This window comes from Sus scrofa, chromosome 2 (assembly GCF_054392235.1).
Source record: "Sus scrofa isolate SSC_HxYL_T2T_F1_AM1 chromosome 2, Sscrofa_HxYL_maternal_Yorkshire_Landrace_v2.0, whole genome shotgun sequence".
NCBI lineage: Eukaryota > Metazoa > Chordata > Mammalia > Artiodactyla > Suidae > Sus > Sus scrofa.
Window position 1 is genome coordinate 91,106,982 of NC_139384.1, and position 18,627 is coordinate 91,125,608.

At 49.2% G+C, this 18,627-nt stretch overlaps 3 protein-coding genes across 55 annotated transcripts in view; 1 reads left to right on the forward strand and 2 right to left on the reverse strand.

The window, feature by feature from the left end:
• Positions 1 to 44: 44 nt before the first annotated feature.
• On the reverse strand, positions 45 to 4,591 carry PRELID1 (PRELI domain containing 1). The gene is made up of 5 exons (NM_001244208.1): positions 4,294 to 4,591; positions 3,485 to 3,710; positions 989 to 1,102; positions 796 to 874; positions 45 to 577 (listed from the first exon to the last, which is right to left on the reverse strand). The coding sequence occupies exons 1-5, from the start codon at positions 4,383 to 4,385 to the stop codon at positions 429 to 431; spliced, it is 660 nt and encodes a 219-aa protein (NP_001231137.1). The 5' UTR covers positions 4,386 to 4,591; the 3' UTR covers positions 45 to 428.
• A 61-nt stretch (positions 4,592 to 4,652) lies between these two features.
• On the forward strand, positions 4,653 to 9,694 carry RAB24 (RAB24, member RAS oncogene family). 5 transcript variants are annotated; one of them, XM_021078048.2, is made up of 9 exons: positions 4,653 to 4,752; positions 5,022 to 5,170; positions 5,254 to 5,322; positions 5,525 to 5,603; positions 5,709 to 5,776; positions 5,863 to 5,962; positions 6,186 to 6,236; positions 6,348 to 6,410; positions 6,529 to 9,694. In XM_021078048.2, exons 2-9 carry the CDS (start codon positions 5,054 to 5,056, stop codon positions 6,591 to 6,593), a joined length of 612 nt encoding a protein of 203 aa, XP_020933707.1. In that variant the 5' UTR covers positions 4,653 to 4,752; positions 5,022 to 5,053; the 3' UTR covers positions 6,594 to 9,694. The 5 variants fall into 5 exon arrangements, 4 of the variants coding, with proteins under 4 accessions (XP_020933707.1, XP_005661504.1, XP_084865290.1 ...); XM_005661447.4 differs by having other exon boundaries at positions 9,517 to 9,694; XR_002340069.2 differs by having other exon boundaries at positions 5,863 to 6,236; positions 6,529 to 6,877.
• NSD1 (nuclear receptor binding SET domain protein 1) overlaps positions 8,083 to 18,627 on the reverse strand; it is a 175,670-nt gene continuing 165,125 nt past the window's right edge. For 48 of the 49 annotated variants that reach the window (XM_085013728.1, XM_085013714.1, XM_085013738.1 and 45 more), the window contains 2 exons: positions 15,975 to 16,179; positions 8,083 to 14,497 (listed from right to left, as the gene is read on the reverse strand). In XM_085013728.1, coding sequence (XP_084869854.1) covers positions 12,867 to 14,497; positions 15,975 to 16,179 — 1,836 coding nt within the window. In that variant the 3' untranslated portion in view covers positions 8,083 to 12,866. The remainder of the gene's footprint in view (positions 14,498 to 15,974; positions 16,180 to 18,627) is intronic. The other variant, XM_085013736.1, reaches the window with a different exon arrangement.

Here is an 18,627-nt window from a genome sequence, read left to right on the forward strand (position 1 = left end):
TAAAAAGACAAAAGACAAAAAAAAAAAGCTTTCTGACTCCAGACTGGGGTTGATTAAATTCAACAGTATTTATTGAATGCCTGTTATGTGCTAGATTTTGTTCCAGGTATTTGGGACACAACAGAAAATAAAACAGGTCCCTGCCCTCATCGAACTTATAGTCTAGCATTTATGACTTCACCTGGACACCATGACCATGGGCCAAGTCACTGCGCCTCTGCCTTCAGCCACGTGATGCAGGAATAAGGAGGCCCAGCTCAGGTATGGGCAATTGGCCTGGTGCGTTGGAGATGCCAAATGGGACAACACCCCCTGCCCACCACCCAAACAGCCGGGCTGGAAGTTGACTTTTAATAAGTACAAGGGGGAGAGGGCACAGGGACTGGGGCCAGTGGTCTGCTGTGCTGTCGCCCCAGGGCCTGGGCTGGCTACACAAACTGCTGCTGCTGCTGCTGCTTCTTGGTGGCTGCCTTGCTGGCAAGGTCCTTGGCCTTCTCTGTAGCTGCCAGTGCCGTCTCTTTGGCCTTCTCCTTGGCTTCCTTGGCTGTTTCAACAAGGGTTTTGGGAGGGGCCTCACCTGGAGCAGAGGGTGGGGCTGGTTCAGAGAATGCCATGAAGACCTACCTAACCACCCCCGGGACATTCACCTCCTCTGCCTCAGGCCCTGCAGGAAATACTCAGGGTCCAGATGAGTTGCAGGCGGGGCTCAGAATAGGGTGTGACAGCCCCAGGCTCCAGCCCAGTCAGCGCAGCTAGGACTTGACCCTGGCCTCTGCCTGTGCCCAGAGCGCTCACCTTGCAGCTTGGCCAAGATGTATTCAAAACCCTTCATAGTCTTGGTCACGTTGCTTTTGAACCGGGCGAGACCAAATTCCTGGCAAAACATGAGAAGGGGAAGGCTTCTGGGCTGCCCAGTGACCCCTCAGCCCCAACCCTAGGTCAAATGCCCTGGCCCCCAGAGCCCTGGTCCCCCCACAACACTGCTCACCTGCACAGCTCTGGAGACACCAAATAAGCTAGAGGAGACCCAGGCTTCCCGGCGGATTTCGGTCCAGCTGTTGTTATCAGAGTTCACACGGTAAACACATCGTTCCTCCACCACCTGTACAGTCAAGTCAGTCACAATAGTGGGAGTCTTTCACTTTGCCAGCTCGCACATAAATCTGATCCCCATTTATTCCTGGGGAAGCAATAAAGTGAAAACTGATTCCCTTTCCTTACTGTATTCCCAAGCTGCACTTCAGAAAGAGAGTAAGATGATGAAAAAAGTAACTTTGCTCTCTAATATCTTCTCTGACACTTCAAACTAAAATATGGACTCTCGGGAGTTCACGTCCTGGTGCAGCGGAAACAAATCCGACTAGGAACCATGAGGTTATGGGTTTGATCCCTGGCCTCGCTCAGTGTGTTAAGGATCCAGCGCTGCCATGAGGTGTGGTGTAGGTTGCAGATGTGGCTCTGATTAGACCCCCTAGCCTGGGAACCTCCATGTGCTGGGATGCAGCCCTAAAAAAAAAAAAGAAAAGAAAATATGGATTCTTGAGTTCCCATTGTGGCACAGCAGAAGCAAATCTGACTAGGAAACACGAGGTTGCGGGTTCGATCCCTGGTCTCACTCAGTGGGTTAAGGATCTGGCATGGCTGTGGCTGTGGCCAGCAGCTACAGCTCCGATTTGACCCCTGGGAACCTCCCTATGCCACAGATGCGGCCCTAAAAAAAATAAAAAATACGGACTCTTGAAATCAGCAGAGGGCCTTCCAGCTCCACCCTGGCTCTTTGTCTTTTTTTTTTTTTCTTTTTTCTTTTTAGGGCTGAACCCGAGGCATATGGAGGTTCCCAGGCTAGGGGTTCAATAGGAACTACAGCTGATGGCCTATGCCAGCCACACGGGATCCAAGCAAGGTCTGCGACCTACACCTCAGCTCACGGTGAAACTCTTTTTTTCTGGTCTTTTTATCTTTGTCCTTTTACATCTAGATATGTGCAGTGTTTTTAGCCTGCCTTCCACTCACTTTGGCTCTTGAGCTCTTGGCACTTCAAATAAAAGTGAAAATCTGGCCATCACCACAGCTCTCATCATCAGAGGAGGAAGTGAACCTACACTTCCAAGAGAAACACTTAAAAAACATCGCTCACAGCTGGAATGACAGAGATTTCTCAGGGCTGGGTCTTGGTAATTTACAAAGCACAGAGATAGTGCCCTCCGGGCAGTCAGCTGTGAGGCCCACAGATAACTCTGGGGCAGAGAATTAAGGTGCCTCCTCACTCGGTGACTTTATAGGATACTTCCCCTCTCTGAACCTCACTTTCTCTTTGTGCAACAGACAGTAATACCCACCTCCGTGTGTCACTGTGAAAATTAGCTGAGAAAGAGAGAGTCCTCTGAAAGCTTCCAGGGTATTCACATGTAAGAAATTACTGTAAAGCTCCTTAAACTAAACCTCAGGTTTTGCAGACGAGGCTCAGATCCCTTGTGGCGCAGCAGAAACGAATCCAACTGGGAACCATAAGGTTGCAGGTTTGCTCCCTGGCCTTGTTGAGTGAGTGGGTTAAGGATCTGGTGTGGTGTGAGCTATAGTATAGGTCAAAGACATGGCTTGGATCCTGCATGGCTGTGGTGTAGGCCGGCAGCTGTAGCTCCCATGGACCCCTGGCCTGGGAACCTCCATATGCTGTGGGTGCCGCCCTGAAAAGACAAAAAAACAAAACAAGAACTCGGCTTTTCAAGCCTTTTTCTTTTCTATCATTTTAGGGGCCACACTTGCAGCATATGGAAGTTCCCCGGCTAGGGGTTTAATCAGAGCTATAGCTGCCGGCCTATACCACAGCCATAGCAACAAGGGATCTGAGCCTCGTCTGCAACCGACACCACAGCTCACGGCAATGCCGGATCCTTAACCCACTGAGTGAAGCCAGGGATCGAACCCACATCCTCATGGGTACTAGTCGGATTCATTTCCACTGTGCCACAATGGAACTTCCTTTTTTTTTTTTTTTTTTTTTAAACAAAGCAAGAGATCAAAAGTATGTGGAGCCCTCTTCTTCTGAAATCCCTTACATAAGATAGATAAAAGACTCCCCTAGTCAACGTGGGGCAAGAGCCCCAGGTCCTCTCCCCTCTGAGGCAGAGCCAAGCCAAGGCACCATTATGGTTTGATGGATTCCTGTTTGAAAACCCTGCCTCTCTCGCTCAGCATCACTCCTATGACCCAACCTATACACTTGTCAGAAACAGTATGAATGCTCTGCATTTAGTACTTGCAACAACTCTGTAAAACAGGTGCCCCTCCTCCACTGTATGAATGAGTCAAAAGGCAGGTCCAGAGGAGCTGACCAGCTCAAAAGACAATTTGAGTTTGCATTCTAGAGCCATCACTCCTCAGCAATCCATATCTACTTGGATTGCAGAAACTCCTTCGTGGCTCCCTAGTCACATGTACCTGCAGCTCTCTACTTTTGAGGGGACCGAGAGAGGGGTCTCACCATCAGCCGGGCGTGGTTGATGTTCCAGGTGAAGGTGGTCATGGTCTGGTTCTGTGGGTCCACGATAGAATCCTCCAGGATGTACACTGAGTGAGCAACATTGGCAGGAAACAGTCGCTCAGCCCAGCGGGGCATCCTGTTTGTCTTGGTCAGGAGTCGCCGGGACAGGAGCTTCTGGTCAGGGGTCACTTCCCGGTGCACTATGTCTTCCGTCAAGACATGTTTGCTGCAGGTGTCAGGGTGAAGGTGACCCTCAGAAGGCTGGCCCTAAGACACTGCTTGTTGGGGTTCCCATCTGGAGCCTCCAAGCCCAGAAACGCCATGCCTTTCCCCAGACCTGCTGTGTGACCTGTATTGTGGCTCAGACCTAACTATGAGCCTATCCCAGGGCAAATTCCAACTCCCGCCCCTTCGCTGACCTGGATTTCGGGGCCTCCCAACAGGGCTGGACTTCATGATTTATTGCACCACTGGAGAGAGTCACAGGCAGAGTAGAAGGCAAGCGCCCGGACTTCCAACCCCAAGATCCCTCCCCAACTCCTGTGCCGCCGCCTTTTCCTGTTTCACCATCCTGCGATGAGAGAACCTTAGACTTGAACCTCAAGTAAACCACTACCCAGACCCAGCCTTCTTCTAGTACCTTGCAGGCCTAGCCTAGCCGCTTCACCGATAGGGTCGTTTTGCCCTAAACATGGCCCCGGTTCCGGCGATGCCCCCACCTCAGACTCGAAGTCGAGTCTTTCCTGGCCCCCTACAATCCAATCTCCAAAAAGCAAGGTGGGAAGGTACCTCTTTATAGGGCCACGTACCTATAGGGATTCGGGTACCGCTGCCAGAAGGCAGCAAACACTTGGTCCCAGGAACTCCGGAGCACGCTCTGGCCCAGGAAATACTTCACCATCGTCCCGGCCGGGGCGGGCTCAGCACCCGCGCAGCATCAGCCGTGCGGCGCCCGGGGCGGGGGGCAAGCGGAGGCTAGGCTGGAGCTCTTTGCCCGGCTACCAGGCTAGGAGGTCAGTCACCACTGTGCCGCGCCCAACCAGCCACAGCCGCCGCCATGAGGAATTATCAGGCTGCGCGCCACTTCCGGCGCAGTCTCGCAGAATCCACCTCTTCCGGCGCCTGCCCATGTGACCCAGAGGTTCCGCCCCTACACCCCCTCCCACCCGGCGCCGGAATCGCGGCGCTGCGGGCTGGAGGCAGGTTGAAGGGTCTTCCAGCCTCCGTAGGGAATCCGTGCCCCAGCGGCCTTTAAGCCAGGCGGGCAAGTGAGTCGTAGCGCAATCGAGCGAGCTGGGCGGCGGCGTGGCGCCGTTGAGGGCGCTACCCCGCGCGCTCCTAGGCCGCCCCGGGTCCTGGGCTCCTCGAAGGAGGATCAGCGCCCGGGGCTGAAGAGCGGGGGCGTAGGGAGGCTCTGCCGTCGTTCAAGCTCGTAGCGGCGTCTGGAGCCGGAGGTTGGCGCCTGGGGTCGGGAACTGAGTCTTGGGCGCTGCTCGCCGGAGCGGAGATCCGGGTTTGCCCCCTGCCCCCCGCTCAGGACCGAGACGCGGGTGAGGCGACCCTGGGAGCATGAGCGGGCAGCGCGTGGACGTCAAGGTGGTGATGCTGGGAAAGGAGTACGTGGGCAAGACCAGCCTGGTGGAGCGATATGTGCACGACCGCTTCCTGGTGGGGCCCTATCAGAACGTGAGTGCGCCCGGCTGGGCCCCTGGCGGGTGGGAGGGGGCTAGCCCGCACCCACGTCCCTGATCGTTTCTTTCTGGTTGCAGACCATTGGGGCCGCCTTCGTGGCCAAGGTGATGTCCGTGGGGGACCGGACGGTGACTTTGGGTATTTGGGTAAGTTCTCTGGGCAAGTTGTTCTGGGAAAACCTATTCCTAAGGAGGCGTAGGTTCTGTCAGTAGACTGATTTGTAGCCTCTTAGAGGCCATTTCTCTTCTCTAGACCCCAGCTTAAAAACGGGGGTCTGGAGGATGTGGTATTAGTTTGCAGTCTTGATCAGTAACTCAGGCCAGCGCTGAGCCTCCCCCTGCCCTTCAGGACACAGCAGGCTCTGAGCGCTATGAGGCCATGAGCCGAATCTACTACCGGGGCGCCAAGGCTGCCATCGTCTGCTATGGTAAGGAGGGATTTGGCCTGTTTCTGGAATAAGGGGTGGGTGCCAAACTGGCCTTACAGAGCAGCCCCTGACCCTTGGTTGTGTTTTCCTGTGTCCCATACCAAGACCTGACAGACAGCAGCAGCTTTGAACGGGCAAAGTTTTGGGTGAAAGAACTGCGCAACCTAGAGGAGGTAGGTGCCTACACCTCACCAGACCAGGCAGGGGCTAGGGGCCTGGTGGTCCAGGGGAAGGACCCTGACCTTGTTTTCTGCTCCAGGGTTGTCAGATCTACTTATGTGGCACCAAGAGTGATCTGCTGGAGGAGGACAGAAGGCGTCGACGTGTGGACTTCCACGACGTCCAGGACTATGCAGACAGTAGCTGTTCCTTGGTTCCTTGGGTGTGGGGGAAGGAAGTGGCTGCTTGCTTGGGTCAAGAAAATAGGGGCTGCCTTGGCTACCAACAGCAAGATCCCTGTGGGAAGCCTTTCACTGACCTTGAATCTCTGGGGTCCAGAAGATTCCCTGTACTGCTGGCCTTCCCCTTTGTCAGTGCGCACCCAGTTCTCAGGTATGAAGCTTCAGTCACTTCTCTTTACAGATATCAAAGCTCAGCTCTTTGAAACATCCAGCAAGACAGGCCAAAGCGTGGGTGAGTGTTGGCCAGGACTCACAGCAAAACAGGCAGGGGCAACAAAGGAGGCAGAAAAGAGCCTAGAGTGCTGGGTTATTGGTCCTCAATGATCACTCTTTTTCCTGCCAGACGAGCTCTTCCAGAAAGTGGCAGAAGATTACGTCAGTGTGGCTGCCTTCCAGGTGATGACAGGTGTGTCATTCCCTAGCCCTGTGGAGACTTCCTCTAGGCCTACTGCATCTGGCCCCCTTCATGAGTTACCTGATCCCCCAAAAGAATGATGCTCAGCTGCCACCTCTCTCTTTGACAGAGGACAAGGGAGTGGACCTGGGCCAGAAGGCAAACCCCTACTTCTACAGCTGTTGTCACCACTGAGTCACCATTCACCTGGCCTGGGGGAATTAAAGGAACTCCCCCAGAGAGGCTGGACCTAGCTCTTGTCTGGGCTTGGGTGATCAAACGTCTGAGCTACCCCGGGGCCCCATGGCAGCAGAGGTGGCACCTGCCTGTGCTGGCCCATGGAAGAGAGGCAGCATTGGACTGACTGAGGGGCACAAGGAGGATAAGGGCTGATTTGGATCTCAGACTTCTGCCCTGGACGTGTCTACAGATTAAGTGGCTTCTGATTTGTAAATAAAATCAATGCACTGTGAATCACACTCAGCCCCCTTCCCTGCTGTGTGGATTGGGTGTCAAGACACCTAGCACTTTCTGGGGCCACCTGGCTGGCCTCACTTCCTATATTAAGGCTCATCCCGCTCTTATTTTCTTTTGTAATCCAAGTACCTTCACCCCAGGGTTGCAGCTGTGATAACGGAGAAACAAAATGGCCCTTTCCTATTCTTGGCAGCAGCAGGGGCGGGGTGGGGGTGACAAAGAGAAGCTGGGGTTGGGCAGTGCAAAGCTCCCAATTCCTTCTTCATCCTAAGAAGCATAAGGAAGGCACTGAAATGGTATTCAGAGATCAAAAGGTCAATCCCTTCTACCTCAGGCTCTGGCTGGCTCTCTGGCGTCCGTCATGACTAGGTCCATGAGGACTAGGCCCATGAGTCATCCCTGTGGCTCAGATCGTAAGATTCCCAGCAACACCCTACAATGTGGCTTAATAGTAGAAAAATCATAGGCTCTGCAAGACTTAGGAAGGTCTTATGGATCCAGATTGGGATCCAACACAGCTACTTAGAAAAGGGACTTAAATTTGGCCAGTGTTTCTGATCTGTAAAATGAGATGACCGCTACCCAGTTCAAAGACGGTAAAGATATGAATAAGAGTAACTGTACGCTAAACGCTTGTCTTCCCATACTCTTCCTTGGGACAACTGAGTTCAGGACTAAGTCAGAAGGGGAAACATACTCCCAGGGTTCCTTTAAAGCATATTTTTAGTACAAATACTTCTGAAGGATCAGATGTTATTGTAGACAGGGCTGACCCTTCCGGGTATGGGAGGCTCAGCCCTTGGCCTTTGCTTTCCCATTTTAGGCCTGGGCCAGGTCCTCTGCAGTAACCAGGACCTAACTTGGCCAAGACAGTCAGACTCGCACTCAGAGAGTACTTTGGTTCCACTTCCTTTTTAAAAACCAATTCCTCAAAATACCCTTCCTTCGTGGGTTATGGAGGCTTCCTGTGTAGGGACTGAAACTGACACCAGCCACTCCCCAAAGGAGGCAGACATTCTGACAGCTTTGGGCTACTGGAAGGTAACCCACACCACTCCCACTGGATGCTTGGAGGAAGAGCTCAGCTCTGTGTCCCCAACTGGGAACTACCTCAAGGAACGGCTTTTGCTCTCCTTCCAAACCCATCCTCCCTCATGTTAGGCTACATCTCCCACGGACAACAAAACAAAACACAGGGCAAGGGCCATAAGAGTAAAGTTAAACTTTACTTTACAGTAATTTTTTTCTATATACAAAGAATTACAGTACATGTTTATGGGGACTCCTAGCACAGGGCTCCCCTCTTTTTCACTAAGAGTTTCACTTACAGCTGACAATCTATGGGGATGGTGGGGGGGACAAAAGTGATGGACCTCAGCTCTAACCCCCTCCACCCCTTTCTGAAAAATATAAAGATCTTTATTGTCAGCTTGTTTCCTTGCCAAGACTTAAAAAGCTGCTCTTCCATGAGCTCCTGTGTGCTGCACTTGCCCATCTTAAACACTCTCACCTACCACGCACACACAGGCACAGCACCCACCTCAGACCTGGAGACCGCCTGTTCTCTGCCCCTACCCTGGAAGTCGAAAGCACCAAAACCACTTATTTCTGTTCCTACTCCCTGGGCTCACCTCCTGTCTGCAAAGCTTTGCCGGATTTCCAGGGTGTTAGACCTGAAGCCTCAATAGCCTGATGTTTTGAGTCATGGGAAAGTAGCTCTAGAGAGGGTACACAAAAAAGTTTAACCTGTGCTGTTTTTGCTTATGTTGATAGGAAACATTTCTTCCCAAGCTGTGGATTTCTACTTAAAATAAATTCTTTCCACTTCTTTAAGAAACATTACCCTTAATCTTCATAAGCAACAGAGGTGCTCCCATGAGAGTGGAAGAGGTAGAGAGGGGCAGAAGGTAGCCTAGGGAGACCCCACACCTGGAGCTCTCTACCAACTTGTTCAGGCAACGTGGACAGAGGCTATGGCCAACGTGACACCAGCCCTGAGAAACTCAATGTCCATCCTCATCTGGAAACAGTATCTCTCTTCCACCTCTGGACTGTGCTGTGCCACTTCAGGGTTGGGTGCAGGATACACCAAGGCTCTACCTTCCCCTCCTCTAAGAGAGCCTCAAGGAAACCGGTCTACATAAAATCTCCTCTTAAACGGGAACCTGGGTTTCTCAAGTCACCAGTCCCTCAACCCTTGGCAGTGCTTATTTATACCAGGAAATTAGCACCATCGTTACTTTTTGTGTGTGTGTACAAAGCAATTACCTATTCTTTTTTTCAGTTTATACTACAGCAACCTCTGGCCCTGCTGCACTAGCCCCATGAAGCTCAGCTGAGAGCTAATTGGCCACAGCCGATGAAAGTCTCATGCAGCAGCTACCCAGCTCTAAATGATCTGGAATGTCTAATGCATGGAACAGCCCAAATACCATTCAGCAGGAAATGGGACTTGTGACAGCTCCTTTCCTGTCATGATCTCAGAGAAGTCAGGATAATGGATTACTCTGACCTCTTGGCTGGCAAACCCCAAGAGGATGACAATATCCCCCCAAAAAAGCCTTAGGAGAAAACCCACTCTGTAGGAGCCGAGGGAAAAAAATCTATCCATGTTTAGTGCTCTCCTGATTCTTCTCCACAGGGGAAGCTGCCAGGACCAGACTTCCTTCCTGCCACTCTGTTCTCATGAGGCAACCTAGGAGTCCAGCTCCAGTGAGTAGACGCTGCCAAGCCTGGGAGAGGATCACTGATGCACTTCATGCCCTGACTGTAGTGTGAGGTGGAGGATGTGAAGAATAAAATAATTATTTTCATCAATACTAAAGATGTAGGTTTGGTAGTTGTTCAGAAGAGGATCAATATAGTGATTTAAATCACTTCAAACTGAGTAACTTCAGGAGGAAGCAGACATTTAAAACTTGGATGCTTTTGTAGCAATGACAACTATTTTGCTATCAGAATGAGTCTGCTCCACCAGAGAAGCAAATGAGGTTTGAATTCAAATTTCAGCAGTTTCTAGCTAGGAGAGATAATTAGTTCTCTAGCTACCTAAGGAAGCTATGGTTTCCCCCTCAGAAAGGCTTCCTGGGGAACTGCCTTAGAGGCAGACTCTCTTGAGATCCTGATTTCCAAGCCTTTGGTGAAATGCCAAAATACCATCTGACACAAAGATCAGGAGTTTCCAAATCTAAAAGTAAAGATTTCCTTTTAATTGCCAGTTCACACTCCCTGGAGAGAACCCCCTAAGGCTGGCAAGGTCACTACCCCACACATTGTCATGCAAGAGCCTCACTTCCCAGAAGTCCTTCTGACTCTGCATATGACTGTGCAGCGAGTGACTGCTTTCAGGATGTTAACAATCTAGTATCAGATGCTATCAGCAGACCCAAGAGCAGACCTTACAGGCAACCTAAGAGAGTCTTTCAATGGCCCTCATGAAAGCCTGGCTGTCTATCCATCCATTTAAATAAAGAACTACCTCCCTCCCCTAAACCAAGCACAGTTCAGAAGTTGTTTCCTAGGCAGGTCTGGAAGGAAGCTTCCAGTGAATGGTGGAGAACGGAGAAAGATTGAAATAAAACCACAAAGTGGCCCCACCTTTCCGTCACTTCTTCCTGTCCTGTGAGACACATCTAGAGTGGCTGTCAATCAATTACCTACCAAAGCCTACTTCAGGATCAAATTTCTCCATGTAAAAATTTTACATAGCCTGCACACCCTCCTGCAAAAAAATAAAAATAAAAAAAAAATTCACAGTTTATTTCATGAAACAAAGAGCTACGGTAATTTAACACACAACGTAGTGAAGAGATTCTGACAGTGCAGTGCGGATATCTTTTTCTGATCACAACTACAGATGATAGGAGAAAAAAGGGCACAGGACTGGCACCAAGCAAACCCTACTCATACAACCTAAGAGATTAGGGAAAGGGACCTACGAGCTGCAATTATATACTTATTATTCTCACACATGATAAATACTTAATATAATGAACTTTAATGTTCTGGGTGGATTTCTTTAAAAATATCTTTTCCATGGTTTAAAATTTTTTAAAAAGAAAATAAGATGCTTTGTTTTCTCTTCCTCTTGAACAAAGAGCTTTTCCTCTCTGATGCTGTGGGAAGAGAGGATGAAAGGGGAGAACTAGGCAGGTGGAATCTACAGAGGAGATTCCGAGGTCTAAGTGAGATGCAGGAATAAGGCCCCTAAACTTGGGGCAGCCCTGCCCAGCCTCATGCCTCTGCCTGAGTTCAAATGTCTCAACCCCAGAGACAGACTTTGGGAAATAAAAGCAAATTCTTTTTTAAATCTTTATATAAAGCGCAAATGCTTCTATAACAACTATTGTTCCCTCCTCAGAAGTGATGGGAGTATCCTCAATAGAAACTCACAAGGAGGAAACTGGGACAAATACAGCATCCTGTTGAGGGTGTAAAAGCCATAACTGAGACAGAATGGCCGGGAGACATTTAGGCCAGGAGATGGCCTATTGGCTAAAGCTGCTGGCTAAGTTGGCAAAGCAGAGAGGTAAACATGTTTGGTCTAGGGACAAAGGTGGGGGGGGGGGGGTGAATGGGAAGGAACTGGCCAAACAGGATTTCCTGTTGGCAGTCAGTGAGCTGGGTGAATGGTAGGGCAGGGTAGCACCAACAGATTTCCCAGCCCTTGGGCCCCAGCTCAGGGCAGCAGTAACAGATAATCAGCAGTTATGAGGAGTCATCTTTTGACTGGACATTGCTCTAAATGCCGTATCTTGCCAGTCACAGGGGAAGGGTTCTGGCTTGCCTTTTGAGCTCAGTCAGCAGGCAGGTGCTCTCAATACAGAGCAGAGCAATTCTCAGGGAGAGGGTGATAGAATCCTATCATAGGGAGATAGAGAAGAAAACTTCCTCCATTCAGGTAGGAGGGCAAAGGATCAGGAGAGAATTAATTTCTCATCAGGATCTGGCATTCTCCCTGAGCTGGTGATGGATCTAGCCCAGAGCTTGCCAGAGATTCCCTAGGTCTACTGCCCGAGACTCTGAAATCTGAAAGCACCTGAGTGTTTGGGGAACGGGCATGGGGTAGGTTGATGTAAAAGGAGGAAAATCTATAGAAAAGAAAGGTAAGCTTGCCAATTGCCTTCTTCACTGAGGGAAAGCTACATCCTCATAGAGCCCAGCCCTCCAACCAGCTACTCCACCAAAGACAGATCTTTGGACTTGGCATAACTCAGACAGAAGCACAGTGGCTTCCCAGCCAACAGCCCCACTTGGCTTTGATGCAGCCCCTTCCTGCCCATAGAGAGAACCTCTACATGAGCATACATGCACATGCACACAGGCACACTCGACCAGGAGACATCTCAAACCACCACTTCTGGGGCCACAAAGAACATTACAAAATGAGCCTGGAGCCCCAGGGCCCCTCAAACTTTCTGTTACTTCCTGGTCAAAGGTTCTTAAAAACAACCTGGGAACTCAGACAAGCATGTTAGGCTCACAGACAGCAGGTCTTATTTATCTCTGTGTCTCCTGCCAGTGACTAGCACCAGGCCTAGCAGACATGAATGCTCAATAAATCACCACTGGTTTGAATGGATATCATTTCCTCCCAAGGGTTCAGCAGGTACCCTCAGTGGGCCTCTGGGGGGCTAGAGAAATAGCTTTGAGGGCCCCTCTACCTTCCAACCTGACCAGCGGAATCGAATCCCATGCTTGACTCCAGAGTGGACTTTTTATTTCAAGTTCACCATGAGTAAAGGTTTGGGGAAAGAGATCCGAGTCTGTCTGTCTCCTCGGCTGGGGCCCACTGGATTTTCATACATGGTTCATACAACCACAAGCCCCCACTTGCTAATATCACAAGAGTTCTGAGTGTTGGGATATAAGTAAAGAATAACAGTGGAAAAGTGTTGTGGGGGGGAGGTGTCTGTTTTTTAAGAGGGAAAAACATTTCCCTTCCCCAAGAACCCTGGGGCAGCTGGTCTGGTCATGTGACATTTACTGGTATTATTTCTGTTCTGACTCTGCACACTTATGACTGGAAGGAGCCTGGTTAAGAGCTGGAAGTGTATTTTGCTCTGGTTTAGGGTCTTGCCCTCTTCCAAGGGACCAGCAAGTCTGTGCCAATGTCTGTGTGCTCCCAGAGGACCAGCAAGACTGTGCCAGTGTCTGTCCAGCCACCATGGGCCAAAGCCCTGGCCCTGGTGAGGCCTTTCCCAGGGCCCAGGGATTCTGCTCCGTGGTTGTCAATTTCTTCTCTTCAGTGGAGAGGGAGGATGGAGTTTTCCCAAGAGGCCTGAAGGACTGCCCACTCTTGGCAGCAAGTCCAGGTAGTTGCTGGCCTCCGACCAACTGCTTCACCTGCTTCACTAGGCCTGGTGCTTGGCTGGGAGGCCCTGTGGTCTGCTCAGCCCCTGCAGGTGCTCTTCCTGAGGCCTGAGTTGTTGGCTCATATAAAAAAGCCTTGGCAGGGGGCTGAGAAAGAAGTCTGGCCTGGGTGAGTGATTTAACAGCTTGCCAGGGGTGTTCCGGAGGGGCCGCTGCTTTGCTTGGTGGCAGAAGGACAGGATCTGATACACTGCTTCTCTCAACAGCTCGTGGCATCTGTCCCAGACATTTGCTGGCAGGCCACGAGGTCGACTCCAACACTGGCATCTTCTCATCGGCCTGGGGTATGATGTCATGGGGAGAAGCTGCCCGTTCCTTCTGGCGAGGAGTTAGGTCTATTAGATCCATCACCAAAGCAGCTCTATTTTTTGACTGAGTATTCTGGTCCACAGGCCTTAGTGCTTTTTCTTTTGCTACCAGGGTCTGGACCACAGCTGATAGTACTTTGTCAGGAGGTGGGAGTCTCTGGGACAAAGAGGCATGGGATTTGTCAGGGGGCCTGTCTGAAGACTGGGGTTTGGGACCGCTGGTGACTAGCAGTCTGTCTGGCGGTGGAAGTCTCAGGCCAGTAGGGACTGGGGTTTTCTCTAGTGACTGGGGCCTTGGGCTGGCAGCACCTATGGATTTATCCAGCCTTGGGTCAGCTGTCCCCAGGGGCCTTTCCAGTGGTTGGGACCTGACTGAGGGTGAGGAGCTTGGACTGGTCACTGGAGAGGGTTTGTCAGATAGTTGGGACCTTGGTCCTGCCAGGGCAGGTGGCCTGTCCAATGGCTTCTGGCTAGATACCAAGGATTGGGATTTGGTCCCAGACCCAGCAAGGTCCCGGACCCTATCAACAGGCTGGGGCCTGGAGTCAGTTCTGTCAGGAGGTCTTTCAGGCAGCGGTGGCCTCTGACAAGTCCCTGCCAGAGCTTTTTTGGACAGCGACAGTGTCTGGTTGGTGTCAGCAGATGGCTTGTCCGACATCTTAGGCCCCTGAGCAGCCACTCCTGACGATGGCTCTGCCAGGTGAGTGCTTGGGCCTGGAGGCAGCGGTACTGGGGGAGGTACATACTCACGGATCTCCCCAGGTTCCAGAGGGTTGGGCCCACATGGATCATGCTCAGTACAAGACAGACGCCCATCCAATTTGGAGATAAAGAGCATCCCTTCCCGATGCTGCTTGCAAAAGGAGCTGGGGCACATTTCACAGAAGGAGGCTGCTTCCTTTCCACAGATGTCACATTGATGCCAAGGACACTCCCATTTCCCTGAAAACACAGATATGAAACAAAAGCTTAGAAAAACAAGGCATGTATATGAAATGTGCCATGGCTCTGGAACCAAGGCAAAGGAGTGATTTCAAAAGGCTGCCTTCTACAGAGAGCTCATGCTACTCACCCACCTCCTCTACCCCAGGATCTGAGCTTCACCTTCAGCAAAATTCATAAAAATAACAGGGAATTATCAACTAACAACTGAGTAGCAATTTGAAAACAAGCAGGAGTAAATCCTGATTTTTATGACTATTTCCAACAAGAAGAAAAAACCCTCCAAAACACAAAGCCCCTCTTAGATATAATGTGAAGATACTTTAAATCTTCAACTCTAAGGGGAAAATCTCAGCCAATTAAACTGCTTATTTGGTTATTACTAGAAATAGAGAGCAGATACACAAAGGTGAAAAGTGGAAACAGATTTACCTTTACTAAATGTTAAGTCTGGAAACTAGCACAAACTACCTGTGCTGCTTACACTGAATCACCAGGAAAGACCCAAAGCCAACCAGAGTTGCTCTCTTTTATCCCCATTTCCTGATACTCAAGTCTCTGCCATGGACAGTGTTTCCATCCCAGCTCCTTCCAAGTAAACTATGCTACATCTTACTCCTGGCTCAGAAGCAAGATCAGTTCTATGGCAACTTGTGCCAGCTATGGCTTCTGAAACAATTCCCTGCTTCCATTTCCTGGCACTGAGGTCAGTGTTATGGCCTTGCCTGCACACTGCCTCAGTTTCTATTATTTCATTACCCTAGCAACCACATATTGAAGGAAAGCTAATTTGGGGACAAACTCCTCTCACTCCCATTCCAAAGTTCTCTATCTGCAATTCCTAGAAGCAGGCCACTAATGATGTATAACGCAGAATGTTTCTCACTTTTGTCTTTTAAAAAAGATGAGATTACCAAATCCTTAAACTTCCCTAATGTAAAATCACTACCCTGAAATCAGTGATGATTTCTCTAGCCATAAATTCCTGGGTACCATATTTATCCATACAGCTTCTCTTGATTTTACTGAAACAACTGCGTCTTGTTCAGAGGGGAGGGGGCTACAGTGACCGGAAACCTCCATTTTTTCTCAATCCATCTTTCTCTAGAGAACAAACAGGACTTAGTGGGCCTGAAGTCAGAAAACCTGGCTTTTGATAGATTTCCCCCATCTATATGCTCTAAAGTGACAAGTCAACTAAAAAAAAAACCTGACTCAGTTTCCTCATCTGTATCATGGGAAGGTAAAAAGTACTCATCTTTAGGGGTTTCCAGGAGGATAAAATAACATGAAATGCTTGACATGCAGCAAGTTAAGTTCCTGTTCCCTTCTCTATAACCTAGGATTCTTAGCCTTTGTTGTCATTTATTTAAACACGGACCATACCAGCCCTCAACACAATGCATGAGAAGATCTTAAAGGGCTCTAGAATTCTAGCAGAGAACAAGGAGCACAGCAAACGGATTTTGGCACCAACCTGCTGGTCGCTTGGTTAGATTGAGACAGTCTGCATGGTAAACTTTTGGGCAGCCTGGTTTCTTACAGGAGACGAGCTGGCCAGCATCCCCACAGCTGAAACACTCATCTTCTCGTTCTTTTGTGACTTCCCCCTGGGTCCTGCGCTTCCCCTGCTGCTTCTTCTTGAATTTCTTTGACTTTTCCTCTGTGGCAATGGGTTGATTCTAGAGGTCAAATATTGAGCAGTTTAGCATTTTGTCAACACATTAGTTGTATCATCATGACCAAGTTACCTATCCTCTCTGAGCTTCAGTCTCTCCGCTGGGCCAAGGCCTGAATCTAAGCTGCAACTGTGACCTAGGTGACACTGGCAGCAATGCTGAAACCTTTAACCCACTACACCAGGCCAAGGACCAAACCTGCACTTCCACAGCAACCCAAGCTGTTGCACTGCACTACATCAGAAACGCCAGTAAGTTTTATTTTTATTCTTTTTTTCTTTTTTTTTAGGGCTGCACCTGGGGCAAATGGAAGTTCCCAGGCTAGGGGTCGAATCGGAGCTACAGCTACCAGCCTACACCACAGCCACAGCAACGCCAGATCCAAGCCACGTCTGTGACCTACACCATAGCTCACAGCAACACCGGATCCTTACCCCACTGAATGAGGCCAGGGATCAATCCTACATCCTCATGGATACTACGTGGATTAATTCCACTGCACTGCAACAGGAACTCCAGTTTAATTCTTAGGTTTGTCTAATTTCAAAAATAAGGAAGACTTGTCTGGATGTGTTACACACATTTCTTTTTTTTAAATTTATTTTTAAATTATTGTTGCAAAGTTGTGCCGATTTCTGTTGTAACTCATTTAATTTATTCAATGAACCTTCACTGAACACTTAATATGAGCCAAGTGCTAGGAAGACACATAAAACTCATTTGTGGTCTATGACCATGACAAGCTAGGCATCTTTATCGAAGTCAGTTTAGGTTCATATCCACCACTCCTCAAGACAGACCCTGGTACAGCCAGCAGGTCTACTCTGTGCTCCTTGCAACCTACACTTAGTTACCAAACTTCATGGTTTTCTTTTCCTTTCTTTCTTCTTCTACTTCCTTTGTGTGTGTGCCCACACCTGTGACATGCAGAAGTTCCCAACCAGGGATCAAACTTGCGCCACAGAATTGACTATGCAATGGCAACATCAGATCCTTAACCCACTGAGCCACCAGGGAATTCCCCTCATGGTTTTCATCACATTATTTATCTTGAACTAGAAACAGCTAGAACTAATCCAATTTACTGTCAGCCCACAGGGATCTCTTCCCACTTCCAAATTTCTGCTCCTAAACTTCTGATTCATGTGTGAAATACTACACAGACCTTAAAAATATAGAAATTGGCATCCCCAGTGCACCTAATTCAATTAAAATCTGTTACTATTTTAACTTGAAAGGACTAAGTCAATTGGACATCTTATGGAACAAGACCATTTAACCAACTAACAAAACAAGCAAAAAACAATATAAATTTTCGTATTTAATAATTAGTGGGTATTCCTTATGTATTATTGCTCAAAATGATTGCCCTTTTGAACTATGGTTTCTATGCTAATTTGCATTTTCTTCAGTTCTTAATGTTGACTTAGAATCCAAAAAGCATGAGAAATACCCATTTGGAGTCACTATGTCGTATACTTTGCATAAAAATTAAATGTCAATGTTCAGGGTGCTATTACTTATGATAGATAAATCTCCCTTATAACACCCTTAAAATCTTAAATTCAATATCAGGTTCTCTGATACTTTAAAAATGCAAAGAGAGAGATCCCAGCTTGGCTCAGCAGTAACAAAACCGAATAAATCCCATGAGGTTGTGGGTTTGATCCCTGGACTAAGGGTTAAGGATCCAGTGTTGCCAGGAGCTATGGTGCGGGTGGCAGACTAGGCTCAGATCCAGCATGGCTGTGGCTGTGGTGTAGGTTGGCAGTTGGGAGCTCCAGTTTGACCCTTAGCCTGGGAACTTCCATATGCAGCAGATGTGGCCTAAAAGACACACACAAAAAAGGCAAAGAGAGGAAGTTCCCATGTGGCACAGTGGGTTAAGGGTTCTGCATTACCATAGCTGTGATGTACATCGCAACTGTGACAGGGGTTCAGTCCCTGGCCTGGGAACATCCACAGGCCACAAAGTGTGGCAAAAAAATAAAAAAGCAAGAGAAAGAGACTGAATAGCTTATTAGGAAATGTAAGATCAGCTGAGACCAACCTACTTTACAGCCTTTTTAGCTTGAAAGATGTCACCAAAGAAAAGTGAGACTGCCAACACTTTAGCAATACCTAAAGACCCTCTCTAGTGTAACCAAACTGATCATCAAGTGCTTCAACTGCCAGTGGCTCTACTGACAACTACAAAATGTCATTCTTTCTTTATTTTTTTTGTCTTTTTGCCTTTTCTAGGGTCACTCTCACGGCATATGGAGGTTCCCAGGCTAGGGGTTGAATCGGAGCTGTAGCCACCAGCCTATGCCAGCCAGAGCCACAGCAACGCAGGATCCGAGCCGCGTCTGCAACCTACACCACAGCTCACGGCAACCCACTGAGCAAGGGCAGGGATCGAACCCTCAAGCTCATGGTTCCTAGGCGGATTCGTTAACCACTGCGCCACAA